Raw genomic sequence first — 18,393 nt, 5'->3', positions numbered from 1 at the left:
GAGCTTTGCCGCATAAGAATGTTTAATTTTGATGACATCCAATTTATTTGTGTTTTCTTTCACTGTTGGTGTCCTTGGTGTCATGTCTAAGAAAGCACTCCTCAACCTGAGGGCACGGAGCTTTATTCCGACAGCTTCCTCTAAGAGTTCCATGAAGCGTTGTTTTTGCTTTTACTATAATTTTACAGAAGCGGAATCACACTTCCTTTACTGCTATTTCTTCATCTGTGAATCGAGAATAGTGGTGCTTATTGCACCAGGTTTGTGCCACATTTCACGGCTGCTGTTCGCCTTTTGCCATCAGCATCCCCGCCCACCGTCCGGCGAGAAGGACATGTCGTACCCACTGCCTCCCACAGGGACGCTCCACTGCAAACATGGGCACCACACTCCCGTGTTGCAGCTCTCAGGATCTGCTGGTCATTTCGGAACAATCCTGCACACCCAGCAGGCCGGAGGGACGTGACCTGCCCCCCAGCCAGCAGATGCTCCAAGGCTGGGGAGTAGAGCCCCAAAAGGGACTGCATCTGGCCAGCTGGGGTGGGGGTATAGTCACACTTTGGGGAAACAGTATCAAGTGTCTGCTATGCCCACTCATGACACCCTGGGAAGAGGAGCCTCAATCAACCCCGCATTACAGATAGGGTCCCTGAGGCCAGCAGGAGCAGTGAGGGGCCCCCATCCAAGGTGCAGTGAGGCCAGGCCACAGGGACTGGCAGCTCGATGGTCGGCCTCCAGGCCATACTGCCACAGCCTGGAGCTGCCCCTTCAGTGCAAACCCCAGAGTGTGAGGTGCCAATGGGGGGTAGGGATGAGGGGGTCCTGGTCCCCACTCTGGGGAGGGGTCTGTCCCAGCTGCCCATGGAGCACCGAGCCTCATGCCAGGACGGAGGCCCTGTGAGGTGAGGAGCCTGCAGGAGGCCTCCCTGAACACCCCAGCTCTCAGAGGCTTGCCCGAGCACCCTGGCCTCCCTCTGCTCCTGGGGTGCAGGCTCCCTCCTGAACTCACTCCCCTTTCCTCAGTCGTCTTCCGCAGCTTCTCCCCACCCAGCTGCTCCTCCCATCACCCTCCCTGGCCGCCTCCTTGCCAGGTCTTGAGTTCGAGTGGATTAGGAGATAACTATCATCTAAGCAGGTGACGGGCCCGATTCTTCATCAGCCCCACAGAAATGAGGTTTTATGACAATCCCTTAAAGCAGGTCTCCCAGCCCAGGCTCAACCAACATTCTGGTTTGGACAAGTCCTTACAGCGGGGACAGTCCTGTTCTGGCCGTCCCTGGCCTCCGCCCCGGGGGTGTCAGGAGTGCCCTTCCCCCAGGTGCCACAAACAAAACTGCCTCCAGACATTCCCAAATATCCCCTGGGGAGCAAAATCAGCCCTGGCTGGATGCAGCACCTTACAGGAGGAAAGAAGGAAGGGGAGTGGGGAGCAGAGGGGCCATGGGCCCAGTAACTCTGGCCCAGGCTGCAGGGTCCCAGGGCCCCAGAACCCACCTCTGTGTGATGTCAAACCAGAGTCTCCCTTCTCCCGAGTCTTAGCTCGTTCATCTGTAAAATGGGTCATTCCACAAGGCTGTCATCAGGACGCCATGAGACAAGCCCCCAGAAGCCTGGCAAACAGGTGGCGCTCACAAGTGCCGGCCCTCACCACATTCATAAACAGCAGAGCTCAACCAGACACCTCCCTTCGTGTCAGACCCCCAAAGCTTATTTGTGGGACCCAAGGCTGCTGGTTAGGAAAGCCAGCCGTCCCCTCCAGCCAGATGGTCTCAGCCTTCAGGGCAGTTTCTAGCTTTACCTGTCTCTCCTCCAGGCATCCCCATGGAGCATGGCCTCCTCACCAAGGACCAGCACCCACGGAGGCTGCGGGCGGCGGCTGAGCTGCAGGAGAGCCTCCTCGGCCGGCACGACTCCAGATGGACACACCAGAGGGTCACGTGGCAGCTGCCACCCTCATGCCCCAGGAAGGGCAGGGCCAACCCCTTCCCGGCACACCGAAATAGACTCCCACCAACCCCCAGAGATGCACCTGTTTCCCAGGCGTCCGGGAAAGGGACTTTGGAAAGACACGTGGTAGGGGTGGAGGGATGGGGGGCGGGGTACATGCTGCCCTCATGTGCCAAATGCAGGCAGCACGAGCGAACTCACACGACCCTCCCCACGCCCCGGTGTCGGGGGCTTCACTGGGGGCTTCACAACCAACATCATGCTCGCCAGGTTCTGGAGGCCAGGACCTCCAAATCGAGATGTGCACAGGGCCACACACAGGAGGATCCTTCCCCGCGTCCTCCCACTCCTGGTGCTCCCGGGCTTGTGGTCATCACAACCACCTCTGCCCCTCCTTGACAGGGCGTCTCCCTGTGTGTCCATGTGTCCTTCTCTCTCTCCTGTAAGGACACCTATCACTGGCTGCAGGGCCACCCTGATCCAGGATGACCTTATCTCCATCCCTATCTTAATCACATCTGCAAAGAACCTTTTTCTTTTTGCTTTTAAAGATTTAATTTATTTTTTCATAAGAGACACAGAGGGAGAGGCAGAGACACAGGCAGAGGGAGAAGCAGGCTCCATGCAGGGAGCCTGATGTGAGACTCGATCCCAGGACTCCAGGATCACGCCCTGAGCCAAAGGCAGATGCTCAGCCACCCAGGCGTCCCAAGACTCTTCTTCCCAATAAGGTCACACACCAAGGTTCTGGGTGGACATGACTTTGGGGGGGACCTTTTAACCCCCCACACAGCCCCAATGTGCCAGAGGGAAACTGAGGCTTGGGAAGGCTGTTGGCCGTGTAAGGTGGCATTGGGGCTCCACTGGGTCCAGCTGACTGCCTGGTCTCTGAGCCACGTCCTGCGTCCCTGGTGCCCCTCGGCTTTAAGGTCCCAGCTGCGTACACAATGAGCATTGCTTAGACTCACACGTGGCTGCAGAGAGCTCACTGGTCTGTGCACACCTGGGCATGGGTAGCCAGCGCCAGATGCCGCTGTTGAGGGGCTTTGGGGCAATACCCAAAGCAGAGCTCACGCCTCACACCACCCAGCTAGCGGCTCAGCTCGGGGCAGGCCCAGTGACCCCTCTGGAGGCACCCAGCAGAAAACACGTCATCCTACCAGCTCGGAAGAGTCAGGAGCAGGTGCTGGCAGCCAGAGTGGAGCTTTCCTCGCCTCATTGGACTGTCATCAGTCACACGATGGTGTGACATGCCTACCTCGCCACCCAGTAAAGGGGGCTGGTGACACACTGACTGCTGCAGGAAGCCCCTGGGACTATCTGAAGCATCACTATCGAGGCCCGTGGGACCCACAAATGGGTACAAATCATGCATCCCAGGCACAGAATTATATCCTCTTTTGCTTATAAATGAGAGGAGCTTCCCTGTTCATTTATACCGAGATCCATGCCCTGTGTCCCTGTGCCCAGTTCGGGGCATAAACCAAGATGGTGACATGACCTCAACTCCCCTCTGAGCACTCAGCAAGTCCCGTACACTGCTCCATACCCGAGGCAGGAGCCATCTTGTCCCCACTGTCCCTAAGAGGAAACTGAGGCAGAGACAAAGGTGGGGTGCAGCCAGTTCTGTTAAACAAGAGCGGGTTGTGGCTTTGAGCCTGAGAGTCTGGCAGGGTTCTCTGTGTGTGACCAGCACCCTAGAGGGTGCCCAGGAGCAGAGGCCAAGAGGCAGGTAGCTACTGGACCTGGCATGGATACTCCAGGCAGGGGAGTAGCCTGCGTGAGACTGGGGAGGAGACGTTTGTGGAGGGCAAAGGACCCCTGCTCCATGAGCCTGGGGGTGCTCTGTGGGGTGGGAAGGCATGCAGGCACCAGGACATCCTAGTCCCCCAAAAAGTGGACTCTCTCTGGGAACCAGTGGTAGGAAGAAGTGCATCAGGAGAGGGTGTGGGTAGCAGCTCTTCCCTTCCACAAGCAATGCCCACCCCACCCTGGAGGCAGCAAGAAGCTGGCCAGGGGGCGGGGTCCCACGAGCTCCAAAAGCTCGGAAGGACCCTCTCCCCTCCCCGATGAGGTGGAACCTAGGGCTCCTGGAGTGAAGACACAGAGGGAATGAACCTGCCCGCTGACTCCCCACTGTGAGAGCGTCCAGTAGAGGCCAGCCCTCCCAGAGCCTCCCAGACCAGGACCACCCTCCCCAAGGTCCACGCTCTCCCCACCAGGGCTCCCCAAGGCCTGACACCTGCAGTCCGTCTCAGCTGGAGGCCAGAACACCCACGTTTGGTGAGAGAGATCTGCCCTGATGCTGTGGGATGAGCCTCCCGGGAGAGAGGGGCTGCATCCCAGCAGGGGCTTCTCGGACTCTGGGACCCTTGGGCAGAAGTCGCAGTGCAGGCCTGGCTCGGGGTGCTCTGGGCTCCGTCCTTCTCCAGGTGTCTGCCCAGCGGCCAGTTGCCTGGTCCCTGGCACCGACCACCCACAAAGCCCCAGCTTCCATGCACCTTGCCCCCCCATCTGCAGCAGCTGCTGGGTCCCTGGGAAGCTGCCCCTGGCTCATGGGGACACTAAGGGTGGAGACATCCCTTACCTACAGAGGCCCAGGGTTCAGAGACTCAAAGCTTCTTCTTCCAGAGCCTCAAGTGGTTCCCAGGGCCCAGGGGGGTAGGTGTGCCTGCACCCTGCCCCTTCCCTACTGCTCTGGAGTGGGCAGGAGGGGCAGCATGACCAGCACCCATGGGAAGGACAGGCTGTGGATTCCCAGCTTTGTGAAGGATTCCCACCCCTTGGCCTGGGCCTCAGCCTTCAGCCTCCAAGGTCACCATTGTGGTCTGAAGGCCAGGGACCCGGAACCCCGCGGGCTTAATGCTAATTTGCAGTTTGCACACCCCGTCCTGGAGCTGTGACCTGCGGCAGCAGGGTTTTGGGAGGGGAGCAATTCTTTCCCTTCCCCATATCCTGCAGGAGGAGCCCCTTTCTTTCTGAGAATGTGGGGTGAGCAGGTGAGGTTCCTGCACCACCTGGAAACTTCTGAGCAGATGCTCGGGAGAGTTGCAGGAAGTGGAGCTGGTACCATGAACACCCATATGCTCAGGGCCAGGCTCTCCATCACTGGTCAGTGGCTTCCTAACTGTTCCCACATTGGTGCACAGGAAGGGACCTGCCTGTTGGACAGTGGCCCCCCGGGGACAGGTGTACACACCTGCGGAAGGACTGGGTATTGAGCATCCTCAACCTCACCAGAGTCTCTCAGGAACACAGTATCCTCCTGCCCCATAACTTTGTGTTTGTCCAGGTGGCTGGTTGTGGTCAATGACACTTAGGTGGAAGTGACAATGTGCCCCAAGGCACCTCACACATTTCCACCTGCCTCTCATGCTTCTGCCTTTGAACAAGGAGAACAGTCCTGGGCCAGCGTGCTGGTCCCAGGAGGAAGACTAGAGACGCAGTGGAGCCACCACACCCGGTCCAGCCTGATCAGCCGAGCCCCAGCTCCCAGCCCCACAGGCCCTGACTTATGTCTCTGCCCGCTGGACTCGTTGTCCCACAACGTCTCAGTTTCCCACAGCTGCTGTAACAAAATGCCACCAACTGGGTGGCTTACCACAGTACTGGAGGCCACGAGTGCAAAATCAGAGCCGTTGGGCTGAAGCCATGGTGTCCACAGGGCTGCCTCCTGCAGAGGCCGTGGGGAGAATCCACCCCCTGCCTCTTCCAGCTTCTGGGGGCGGCTGGCACTCCTTGGCTGTGGCCGCCTCACCCCCACCTCTGCCTCCGTGGTCACATGGCCTTGTTTTCTGTGTCTGCCCCTAACCTCCCTCCGCCTCCTCTTCTAAGAATAATTGTGATTGCATTCAGGGCTCAGGCGGGTAATCCAGGATGATCTCCCCATCACAACGTCCTTAACTTAATCCCATCTGCAAAAACCGTTTTTTCAGATAAGGCCACACTCTCGGGTCCCAGGGAAGAGGACGTGGTGTGTTTTGGAGGGGTCGTTCTCCAGCCGCCGCATGCAGCAACAGTTTATATGGCATATAAATATATAGCGATTTTTTTCACCAGACGATACCGGCTCTTCTTACTCACGACGTGCTCTGCTGTCTTTCCATTCAGCTCCACTTCTTATGTAAGCAACGCTGCTCTGACCCACTGAACTGATTTCATGCCCACAAATGGGTCGCCACCTGCAGTGTAGAAAGTTCTATCCCAACTTCCACACCTGCCAGGTTGGGGGACCCAAGAGAAACTGAGTGATTTAGAGGAAAGAGAAATGTGCCCTTTCTGTACAGCGAGGGTGGGCGGACTGGCAGGTGCCTAGAAGGACACACACACACACACACACACACTCACACTCGAGGACATGGTCCCGGCCACCCTGCCTGGTAGACGGTCCTCCCCCTGCTGCCCACGCAGCAGCTGGAACCCCAGGAGCAGCGGGGCTCACTGGGGGGCTAGGGAAGGGGCTCTGACAGAAAGGAAGGGAGTGTGTGGTCCCAGGCGGCCCTGTCCTCTCCCCCGTGAGGATCCGCTGGTGCTCCCTCGCCCTCCCCCTGGCACACCCCTGCCCCACATCCGAGCACCATCCTTCTCTCCCTGACAACCCCATGCTGCTTCCACCAATCATGCTCTATTGTACATTCACTCACATCTTTACCTACGCTGCTAAAAGATGAGAAACAAATGAGATCAGAGCCTGGAACTCTCCGGCAGATGGTACAGATTTTCAAGGTGACTTTAAAGCAAGGAAGACACCAACACCTTTTTAAGGGGCATAAAAACTTAGGTCTGCAGGGATCTGTGACATCATCCAGGCCCTGGGCAGGGATTCCTGAGGCCCGGCCGTGGCCTCTGCTGAGCACTCAGCCCCCTGCGCCAGCTGCGTGCTGGACGCCTCTGCCTGGAAGCCCCCCTGCAATTCATAGTGGGAAAAGAGAATGCTTCGCCCTTTGTATCTGCTCCCACCCACCACTACTCTCGCCTCTCCTTCTGCAACTCAGGCAGACCCAAGTTTGCCACCATCGCTCAGCCGCAGGGTGACCCTGGCCAAGAGCCCTAACCTCTCTGAGCCTCGACCTCTCTGAGCCTCAGTTTCCTCGTCTGTAAAATGTGGATGGCTGCCTATCAGATTGCCTGGCGCCCAGCCTGGCTCATGGTGGCCCTTGGTCAACGACGTCTGTCTTTCCCACCCAGGGATGGCAGTGGTTTCCCACAGCTGCAGGACAAACGACCCCACACTGGAAGCTTAGACAGCAGAAAGCCCTGTGCTCACTGTTCTGAGGGCTGAGGCCCTGAATCAAAGTGGAAGTGGGCCGCGCTCTGTCTAGAATTTGAAGGGGAGACTCCTCCCCAGCCTCCTGCAGCCTCCGTGCTGCTGGCCATCGGCCCCCTGCCTGTAGGGCAGCCTGTGTCTGCGTCTCTGCTCCCGTTGGGGTGCCTGTCAGAGTGGATTGGGACCTGCCCTGCTCCACTAGGACCCTGCTTCCAAGTACAGTCACATCACAGGGTCCCAGGTACCAGGGTTAGGACTGCAGCATATCTCTTTGGGGAATGTGTTCGACCCAGAACACTGGTGTTCTCGTTTTCAGCAAAATCACCATGTCTCAGAGCAGCCAGCACAAAGCGTGGACACTCACTGCCGTGTGTCCCCCCTATACCACAGAGGGCATCCTTCTCTCTGCCCTAACTTCCCTCCCCCATTTCTTTCCTGGTAGAGACCCTGCCCCGCCCTCATTGGTCCTCCCCTCCTTGCCAGACCTCCAGGACCCCCGGAATCAAGTGCCAACTCCGGGGGCTCACCTGGCCTCCCAGATGGAGACCAGGTTCTTGTTCCAGAGCTGGACACCAGCTTGCTTGGGGCCTCTCCAGCCACCACAGCTACTACCTTGCCTCCCTCTTCCTCTTTGCCCTGCTGCTGGCACTGCCCACCCGACTTGTTCACGAACGCTGGGCCCTCACCACAGGGTCTCAGGACCATCTGCAATGCACCCACCCTGAGAAAGCTCTCCCAGGCCTCCAAGGTGTCAGCCAGGAGCTGGCTGCTGTGGGAACCCCCGGATACCCCAGGGTCAGGCCAGGTGGCAGATGGATGTCCCATCCGTGCCACATAGCAATGAGTGCACCCACCCTGGCAGCAAAGGCTTGCTGGGCACTCAGTACCGTGTGAGGTCAAAGGACCTCTCCGAGGTGACACGGAAACTGAATTCTGAATTCTACTGGCTTCAGAACAAGACAGAAAAAGCTTCAGGGGGCTGGAGAGTGTCCAGCAGAGGAGTCAGCAGCTATGGGAACCCTGAGGCCAGGAGGATCCCAGAGCAACAAAAGGCTGCGGAAGGCCCGAGGGACAGCCCTCCCTGTGGGGCAGGTACCCCGGTGGTCCCCAGAGCCCCCAGAGCCCCCAGAGCCCCCTGCAGGGCACAGCGGCCAGTGGGAAGGGAGGCCCGGAGCAGGACGGAGGGACTCCCTTTCTGCCACCCCTATTGCTGCACCCTGCAGCATCCCGCATGCCCCTCCCAGAGTACTCACCCTCCCCGGCTTCTGGGGAGGCCACCCTGCAATCATCTCAACAGAGATTCATCTCCCCGCCTGACCAAACGCAGCCCACACACCCATCCGCCTCCCGAGTCAATACAGACAGACAAGCAAGCGATAGAAAAATAAGCAAAGGAGGGGACAGGAAATCCGCAGAAAGACAAGTTGCCCGGAAATGTGGAGAATGCTCTGGGCGTCCCGGTCCCCAGGGAGGAGCCCAAAGCAGGGAGGAGCCCCTTCCATCCGCCAGGCAAGTGTGAACAGACACTGTCCTGTGCTGGCCTGGGGGGACGGGGACAGGGGATGCATGTGCCCCTTTTGGCAAAGGTGGAACATGGGCAGCCTCTGGGAGGAGCGGCTGGGCGGAAGACACTCCCGTTTAACAATCGCACTCCTGGACCATCTCACAGGTACACCTGCGCATGCGTACAAAGGTGCACAGGTGAGCATTCTCACCTCCCGGGGCTGCACTCAGCCCGAGCCCCCTTGCCAGCCACCTGTTCCTCCCTCTCTGTGAGTCAGGACAGGGCCCCCACGCACCCCGTTTGGCCAGCCCTGCACAGGGCAGAGAGTAGACCCACTCGGGGTTCAGTGAGCAAACAACCTAGCAGGAGGATGGACGCACACAGGCCATTGGGTGCTCTCCAGGAAAAGTGGTGACATGGGCCCCACACTGGGCAGGTCCTCGCACAGCACCCAGCACCTCGCTGGCCTGTTTCTCATCTGTGCACCCAGGTCACACAGAGCACCCAGTTACAGGAGGGTCGGGAGACGGGTAAACAAAGAGCCACCTGTACCATGCTCTGCACTGGCCTGGTGCCTGGTCCCTGCTCACAGCAGGACCACAGGACGGTGCTGAGGCCACCACCACAGGGCTGCTGATGGGACCACTAAAATCCAGACTGCACACCCGTGTTCATTGCAGCCAAAGTGGGAGCAACCCCGGCGTCCAGCATCGGGTGAACGCATAAACAAAGTGCGGTGTGTCCAGGCAATGGGATGTTGCTCAGCCTGAAAGAGGAAGTTGTGACATAGGCCACAACCCGGATGCCATGACCTGGATGAACCCTCCCCTCACACACGGGACCCGAGGAGTCAAACCCACAGATGGAAGAAAATGGTGGGGACCAGGGGCCGCAGTAGGGGATGGAGAGTTAGTGCCTCACGGGGCCCCGTTCAGTCTGGGAAGTTGACAAAAGTTGTGGGATGGAAGGCAGGGATGTTGGCACGGCACCACAAAGGCATTAATGCCCCGTTGCTGGACAATTAGAAATGGATAGGATGGTAAATTCGGTGTTGTGTATGTTTTGCCACAATGAAAACAAAAATGTGCCACTAGATGCTTTCTGTGCTGGGGCAGCAAAACTGCAAAGCACGAGGGAGGCGGGGCCCTGGCAGCGCCCAGTGTGGAGGGACCTCGCCGGCTGCCCACCGTCGGGCCTACTCCGTGGGTCGGGGTCCCTCACTCACCTGAATCCCTGTGTCTCAGACAATGGGGCAGTCTGAGGGGGGCTCAGGCAAGGGTCACCCGCTGAATCACGCTCACGGAGACAAAGGGAAATGGAGGAAGGAAAGGACGGCACATTTTCCAGCTGAATTTCCAGCTGGAGGGCCTGAGCCGCGCACATCCCACCCCATGCAACCTTCCCAAGTGTGGCGTGGTTCCCACCCCAGGCTGCCCTGCTCTCATGTGGATGCTTTCCCAGGTCCTGGGAGCTGTGGCCCTGGGTCACCAACCCCAACTCAGTTGGGCTCCCCTTTAGGGGCCAGCAGACACATGCTGGTTCCGAGGATTCTGAGGCAGAGGGGTGGGGGACACAATGGGGGCACACAGGGGTGCACAGGGTGGCAGGAGTGAGTCCCTGGTTGAGGGAGGCAAACAGGAAGGGCACAGATGTGCCCAGACCAGGGGACAAGCATGTGCATCAGCAGGAGGAGGGGTCAGGGAGGTCACCCATGGAACAGACACTGGCTGATGGTGGGGGGTAGGGCAGGTGCAGCAGAACCAGGCCCCCAAGGCAAAGTTATGGGGATGTGAGGAGGAGCCCCCAGGCCTGGGCACAGGCACTCACGAGGAGGTGATGGACGGACAGTGAGGTGGGGAGGCACCGGGTCTCAGCTCCTCGGCCAAGCCTGGGAGTCCGCCCCTTGATCCAGCAATCCCACTTCTGGATGGCGCCCAAAAGAAGGGAAAGCAAACAGGTATGTGCGCCCCCGTGTTCACAGCAGCATGAGTCACGAGAGCCAAACACAGCCCAGTGTCCATCAACAGATGAACGGATAAGCACACCACGGTCCACCCAGTGGAATGTCACTCAGCCTCAAAGAGGAAGGACATTCCAGCACCTGCCTCGACCTGGGTGAGCCGTGAGGACATCGCGCTCCGTGAAAGAAGGCAGCCACAACGACAAACACCGCGCGCTGCCACTTGCGTGAGGTCCCCAGAGCCGTGAGAGCCACAGAGGAGAGAGCAGAGTGCAGGCTGCCAGGGGCTGCGGGCGGGGTGGGTAGGGGATTATCTCACGGGGGCAGATGGAAAAGTTCTGGAGATGGATGGAGGTGGAGTTTTCACAGGAATGTGAATGTACGGAACACCAACGAACCATTTAACTCTGGTTAAAATGGCAGATTTTATGTTATGTATTTTTTACCAGAATGAAAAAAAATCTTTAATCCAAAAAAAAAACAAGACAGAAAACACTCTCTGCCGAGTGAAGGCAAGAGAGAATGTGGTCAAACAAAGCACAGAAAACCTGCTCGGGGCCGCCTCACCTAACGTCCGGGGCAGATTCCACGGGGCGGTGTGTGGGGAGGAAAGCGTGGTGTGCCACCCGAGGGTCCACGCAGAGGGAAGAGCGAGGAGAAAATACAGCAGTGGGGTCTGGGGTCATTCCCGGGCGCCGAGACCATAGAAGGTTCCTTTTTCGTCATTGACCGGCTTTTGCAAAAATGCATGCGTGTGTTGTTTGTGATACTATGACTGCTGCTGCTCCTGTTCCCGGTGATAATAATCAATTGACTCTAAGAAACACAAGTGAGAGGGACACCCCCCAGAAGAGCTTGGGGCCCCTCCGGAAGGTCCTTCCTGGCCAGAGTGGCCCTCAGATGCATGTGGGAGGCAGGAGAGAGCTGGAGATGGAGTTTTGCACAGACAGAGGCTCCGGCCGGTCAGTGAGCTGGGGGTCAGGGAGCCTGCCGTGAGGACCTGGACACTTGAATCAGCGCAGACGGGGCCTGGGTGTGTGGAAGTCTCCTTTAAAGCCTCTTTTCTCATTGAAATTGTAGGGGACACCCGGTACGGGGCAGACACTGTTCCTCTAAAGTGATTCGACCTGGCCTGGTGCTCAGCTGACCATGACCCCCGCCACCTTCAGCACCTTCTACACATCCCCCTGCTCCTGGGAGCCACCTGGGGGCGGGGACAGGCCGGGGCTAGGGGGCAGGCAGCCCTGCCTTGCTCCAGCCATGGTCCTTGGCTTCCCGCCTCCCTCTCTGACCCCCACCCCAGAACCGGGGTATTTCGGAGGATTCTGGGAAAACTAATGGTATTGCAGAGGCCCCAGAGCTGGGAAGAAACGGGAGCTGTCATCTTATGGAAGACATGCGGGGTCCCGCCGTCCGGGCCCCACATGTGCCCTGCCATGAATTACCAGCACCTCGTCCTCCTTCGTGAGACCACAGCCACACAGGGTGGGGTTCAGAGCTTCCCCCGCAATTCATTTCCCTTCGCCAGGAGCTTGTGGGCACCCAGGGAAACGGCCTTTGCCAAACACTAATGCGATCCGGGTCTATTTGTTCAAGCAAAGTCAAGTAATCGATATCTGAATAATTCAGCCTCCATAGAGGACGCTTCGGGGAGGGCAGATTGGACGTGTTTACTATTCAGAGCAGATCCACTTGCAGGTTTGGGCACAGGAGACCTATTTGCGAGGGTGATTTGGGGCGCTAAGTAAAAGGACAATTGTCAATCACGCGCCAACGGCACTGGCTGGCCATGCCGTCCCTGGGGCTCCACGTCACACACCTCTCCTCCACACACCGGGGCCCCAACATTCCAAATTTCCAAATGTCCAGCCTGAGCGCTGAGCAGATCTGTCACCTTGGATAGAGAATGGACAAGTGTCTGAGCAAGAGCTCCTGCTCACCAGCTCCCGCAGGAAGTGACACAAACACCCCGGCACCTTCCACGGAGCTCCCCCCTCTGCAGCTCCTCCGCGGCAGAGCTGGGGAGGGAGCCATGCTGGCGCGGGGGGCTGTGTCGCTTGCCAAAGCTGTCCTGTTGTCACTGCCACGGTGGCCAGTGGCTGTCCCTACCTACCGCAAGCCACAGATCCCGGCTGCTAGAAGCACTCCTCTCCAAATTGCTGTGGCCCCCAGAGTCAGGCACGCTGTGGGAAATAAAAGCTTCTATTCCTGGCCTAACCCTCTCTTCCAGAACTGGGACAGCCAGGGCCGGGCTGTCGCCAGGGTCTGGGGACTGGCCTGAGACCCGTCTCTGGGTCTCTGGGTCTTGCTAGTCTCTGTGATTCCAAAGCCCCACCACCGTGCCTGTCCGCTTCCCCTGGCAGGACGGTGCCTCCAGGGGGCAGGGATCCCGGGGGCCCCTGTGGCTGCCCCATCAGCCCCCAGCTGGGTCCAGGCACCGAGGCCCCAGAAGCCCAGGGCGAGCACCGCCGCCGTGGCAGTGGCTCTCCACCTCAGACACAACAGGCCCACGTCCCTGTCACCTGACCTCACGGATCGCACACTCCACCCCAGAACCTGAAGAGCCACAGATTCAACAACATGTGTAAAGCCTGAAAAGAGGCCACTTCTGCTATTCTTAGATGAGCTGACGATGACAGAAGGGCAGCAGTGGCCAAGCTGCAGTGTGAGTCCTGCCGCATGGGACAGAGGGGCCCAGGCTTCAAAGCAGGGCCTCACCTGGACCCTGGCCTCTCCCCTGCGCAGCGGAGGAAGGTGCCACTTCCTGCCCCAGGACAGCTCCACCGCTCCTGAGCAAGCTTCAAGGGGTCCCTGGGCCTCAGGGGAGGTCGGCCCCACGTGGCCCTTAAGGAACCCCAGTCTAGGGGCTCAGGGCAGGAGAGGAGGAAGGGACTGGGCCTCGGCACTCGCTCCCACCTCCCTCTCTCACCCACAGGGACCTGCAAGCTCTCCCTGACCCAGGCCACACCAGCTCTCGGGATTTTACTCTCCTGCAAGGGTTGTGACACCAACAGTCCCCAAACCCAGCCTGGAATCATCGGCTGAATCACCAGCGTGCTCCCGGACCCCACCGGCCCTATCAGAACAGCCAGGAGTCCGTACTTTGTAGAACCCGGTTCCCTATGCTCCCTCCCCTTCTCTCATCCAGGACTCATCGGCTCCTCACAGGGTCACTGAGCACCAACTACAAACCAGGTGCCATGCAAGGTGCAGGACAACCGTGGTGCCCGAGAGGCAGACGGCGCCGTGGGGCTCTTGCTGCGTGCCTAGCACCTTACCCAGGGCCTGACCTGAGGCACAGACACTTCCTCCACTCTCTAGGGCTCCGTACCTGCTGCTGGATGCCCTTCTCCCACTGTTTTGTCTGGCTAACTCCTACTTGATTAATGGCACCTCTTTCAGGAAGCCTGCCAGAATTTCTCTCTCATGGCAGGTGCACTGACCACCTTCTCTCTGTCCCCAGAGCCTCCCTGAGAAGTGCCTTCTCATGGTGTGTTTTCAGCACACACTGTCTGCCTTTCTCATCAGGCCTGGGCGAAGAACCACGTCAGGGTTACCTCCTGCACCCGGCCAGCAGATTGATAGGCATGAGTGAAACCACCACCTCTGCCCACCCACCACCCCACAGACGCTGGGTGGGTTGGCTGGCTACGTGTTAGGAGGTGTCACTGTCCATGGGAGCCAGGGTGGGGCCCCACCTTTGGGTCCGAGGGAAGGGTTTTCTGTGAAGGGGGTGGCCTTCCTGATGTTGGTGCCCCCAGAGAGAGACAGATTCTCACAGTGGAGCCAGATGCTGGAAGGGGAGGTCCAGGGAGAAGCCCCTCTCCTTCCTGCTGGCCGGCACTGAGGCTGGGAGGGGGGGTGGCAGGCTGAGGCCAGGCTGTGCAAGCACCACGCCCGAATCCAGGGCAAAGCCATGCTGAGATCCCCTGCTGGGCCTCAGGAGTACCCCACGGAGCCAGGGGGGAGGGAGGCATCAAAGCCCAGAGCAGGGCATCAGACGGGAAGCAGTTCCCAGGCCCTGGGGACGGGGGGCACAGGGGCCCTCAGGATCTCACCTTCCTATAAGATGTTCCATGCAAGGACCCCACCTTGGAGGCTGTGGGTCATATTTTAAGTAAGAAAAACGACAATTTGTTCGTAAGACCCTTCCAGGATGCTTCCCGCGCCTACCCCATGTTCTGGGGTGACCGCAGCCGATGGAGCCCCCACCCAACCGTGAGATCAGCAGGAGCCCCTGCCGTCTGCAAGCTGAGGAGTGGAGGAGAGCCCCACACACAGAAACAACCTTGCATTGAGCTCCAAGAAGGGTCACAGAGGGTCACAGAAGGCCTCAGCCGGAAGCTGACCCCCACCGAATGCAGATTACAGAAGGAGGGAGGTCATGGCTCAACAGAAGCCCAGAATCTCGCAACAGAACGCCCCAGTTCCAACGTCCGCTCAGCTTGGTCAGCTGGGCACCCGGGGCAGCATCCTTCACCTCACCTGGCCTCCGCATCCCCGCCGGGAAAGGGCAGTTGTGACAACCACCCAGCAGGGTCCCCGGCACTAAATGACCAATACTTGTCCAGTGCTGCTGGTGCCAGCACTGCCATGCTCTTGCACCTGCCAGGCCCCTTTTCACAGGAAGCAGAACGATTTGAAAAACTCAGGAGACATGCCCCGCCCCGGGGGGTTCGCCGAGATCCAGGCGGGGCCCATCTGAATGCCGCCTCCCCAGTTAGCAGCCATGTGACCTTGGGCACATCGGCCTCTCGAAGGGGAGCACCCCAAGTGCAGAATGGGAGCAACAGCCCCCCCCCCCACACACACACAGGGATGCTCCGGGCTGGAGACGGAGCCCAGACAACTCTTCCACGGTGCCTGGCGCTACTAGATGCCCTGCAAATGGCAGACATCAATTTTTATTAGACAAATCAATGCCTCCCCGGAGCTCTGGTGCGGGCCGGTGGGGGTGGGGTTCCCAGGCTGCCAGCACACACCCAGGATATATTTAGCTCCCTGCTGCAGCGCGGGCTGGGTGCAGGCATTCCAGCCGAGGACGCGGAGTCCCAGCCGCCTCTAACTCCTCCCTGACCACCCTGGTATCTGCTCCAGCGCCCAACTCCCGCTCGTTTGTAGCTGTAGCTACGTTATCTAAGAGTACACACATGCACACGTCGAGTTCCTGTGCTTCTAGCGTGTGGATGCCACCCACCGCCCTAGTTCCACCGTGAAAACGCGCCTCCCAAAATAGAGAATGCGGTCCCTGGAGCAGGAGCCGGTGCCGGGGAGCCAGGCAGCTGCTCTCTAGTCAAGCCTCCTCGAGCAAAATCCTGTCTCTGGCATATCTGTAAAGTGAATCAGCAGGAAAAAATAAAACAGCGCAGGATTAGGAGGAAAGACAAAAGTGCCCTGAACCCTATGGCATTTGGACGTATTTTCTTCTAGTGTGTTTTTTCCTGTGTATTTTCTAGAAACGGTGTGTAAAATTCCATACCCCATATTCTTCATTCACTGCCAGCACCGATGCACGCAGCTCACTGATCCTTCACGGTCATCTCAATGGCTGCATACTCCGCCTTTATCAGCAGCTCTCAAAGTTGGTCTAGGGACCCCTGGAGGTCCCCAAGACCCCATCAGGAGGTCGACAGGGTCAGAGCCATTTCCGTAATAAGACTGGGATGTGATTTCCCCTGTCCATTTCCACCTGCTCCTGAGAGGAAGGTTCTGCAGAGGCTACGAGCGCGTGGCATCACCACTAATTGAACACAGGCCGGACATGAGCACCCAGCTGTTCTCTATTAGGCCGGACATTAATGTGATTTGCAAAACTGTGGAGAAATGCCACTCTGTTCACTAAAAATCCTCACGTCAACACACAGAAGGCTATCAGCCAACAAATTAGCAAATATCTTAGAATTGTCTCTATTTTAATTTCTAACTGGGGACACATCAATAGATACAACACACTCGGAAGCTCTCCAGGGCCCCCAAGAATTTGGAGTCGAAGTCTTGGAGTCTGGGTGCTGCCGCTGTGGATGGATGGCGAGCTATGTGTCCAGCATCCCGAGGCTGGGGGGCCGCGCAGCGGACTGCGCCAGCCCCTCAGGGAACAATCTCTGTGTCTAAATCCGTGTCTGTGTTCCAGAGCCTTTTGCAGAAAGATTCCCAGGAGCAGCAGTTCTTCTGTCAAAGGGCATGAGTGTATTAAAGGCCCAAAGCATGTGCCTAATTGCTTCCGTGAAGCTGATACAAACTGATGCCCCGGTCAGCAGCCTGCGACAGGATCTAACTCATGGGGTCTGGGGTTTAAATTTAGCCAAGTTAAGAGTAACACTGGTTTCCTATGAGAAGCCATTCTTTCAACCCCTCAGCTAGGCTGGAGATGCCCTGGGAGAGGGAAAGGTGTGGGTCCCAGAAGCAGGCGCTCGAGAGGCTGCCTGTGGAATGCGGGTGGATGCCTTCCCATCACAGTGGTGATCAGATTAAGGGTCTGGAGATGGGGAGCATCCTGGAGGATCCGGGCGGGCCCCGATGTCGTCCCAAGTGTCCCTGTGGGAAGGAGGCAGAGGGAGGCCTGACACACTCAGAGCAGATGCCGGGGGGGGCGGTTAGGAAGGGGGAAGGGATGAGGAGCCACAGAAGCTGGAAGAGGTAGGGGGGCATTCTCCCCAGAGGCCCCGGAGCAGGTGGCCCTCTGACACCTAGACTTCAGCCCTTCAGTCTGGCCCGCTGACCTCCACAATGGGGAGGAAACATCGCTGATGCTCACAGGACCACAGTGTGTGTGCTTTGGCACAGTGGTCCTCCCAACGGGGGTGCGTCACCCTCCAGGGAGGGGGGCTGACTCCCTTCTACCCCAGCCCCATTTCCTGGCCCATGGCACCACCTGCTAGGGAAGCTTCTTGCGTTGGGTTGCAACGTGCCCCCTTAAAGGCCCCACCAGCCCCCACCTCACCCCGCTTCAGGCCTCCGGTGTAGATGCCACTGGGTATCTGAGGTCCTCTTAGCTCCTTCAAAGGCTGCAGGCTGTGCTGCTCTCACAAAGACACAGGTGGAGAAGGGATTGGGAGTGGCAGGAGATGGAGGCCAAGGAAGGACGGGGAGAGGCCGCGTTGGAGGGAGGACAGAGCCTCATGGGGCAGCTCCAGGCCTGGCAGAGCTTCAGAGAGGCCTGCCTTGGCCACAGGGTCAAGTCTAGCAGGGCCCTAGAGGGCCGGCAGGGAAGAGCAATCAGGCCCTGAGTCCTGGGAGACCTGCCAAGGATGCCGGAGGGGGCCTGTTCACTGTTGGCACTGCCATCCTTTGTCCCTCTGCACTGGGAGCCCACGGCCACCCTGTGCTGCACCCCACGCCCACGCTGCACCCCACTCCCTCTCCCATTAGACAGTCAGGGAGGTGTCTAGCAGGATGCTGGGCTCCTGGCATCTATATCGCGTTTCCTGACCCGCAGCACACTGGGGTGTGTGCAAGGGAGCCGATGTGGGTAATTGTGCACCCCTGCTGCTACTCCCCGAGCACTTGGCAGGCCAGGCCTGCTTTCAGAGCTGGAGGTGAACCACTGACCAGAACCACTAGAGAAGGTGGGTCAGAGGAACTGAGGCCCCTCAGTGAATCTGGGCTTGAGCAGAATAGCACGGGGGCTGCAGTAGAGCAGCGGCACTGGCCACGGCCTCAAGCCCATCACTCGCATCCATGGCTGGTCACCCATGCTGACTCCCTCCCTTGCTGCAC

At 58.8% G+C, this 18,393-nt stretch overlaps 1 protein-coding gene across 18 annotated transcripts in view; it reads right to left on the bottom strand.

Moving 5' to 3' along the window:
• Positions 1-18,393, bottom strand: part of ABLIM2 (actin binding LIM protein family member 2) — a 141,430-nt gene that overhangs the window by 113,351 nt on the left and 9,686 nt on the right. For 17 of the 18 annotated variants that reach the window (XM_055326104.1, XM_055326105.1, XM_055326123.1 and 14 more), the window contains exon 1: positions 1,799-1,894. The exons of the other annotated variant lie outside the window; for it this stretch is intronic. In XM_055326104.1, coding sequence (XP_055182079.1) covers positions 1,799-1,823 — 25 coding nt within the window. In that variant the 5' untranslated portion in view covers positions 1,824-1,894. Of the gene's footprint in view, positions 1-1,798; positions 1,895-18,393 lie in introns of those variants that run through there. 18 annotated transcript variants of the gene reach the window in all.

This window comes from Nyctereutes procyonoides, unplaced genomic scaffold, assembly GCF_905146905.1.
Source record: "Nyctereutes procyonoides isolate TBG_1078 unplaced genomic scaffold, NYPRO_anot_genome, whole genome shotgun sequence".
In the NCBI taxonomy this organism is placed as follows: Eukaryota; Metazoa; Chordata; class Mammalia; order Carnivora; family Canidae; genus Nyctereutes; species Nyctereutes procyonoides.
This window is presented reverse-complemented; position numbering and strand designations above follow the sequence as displayed.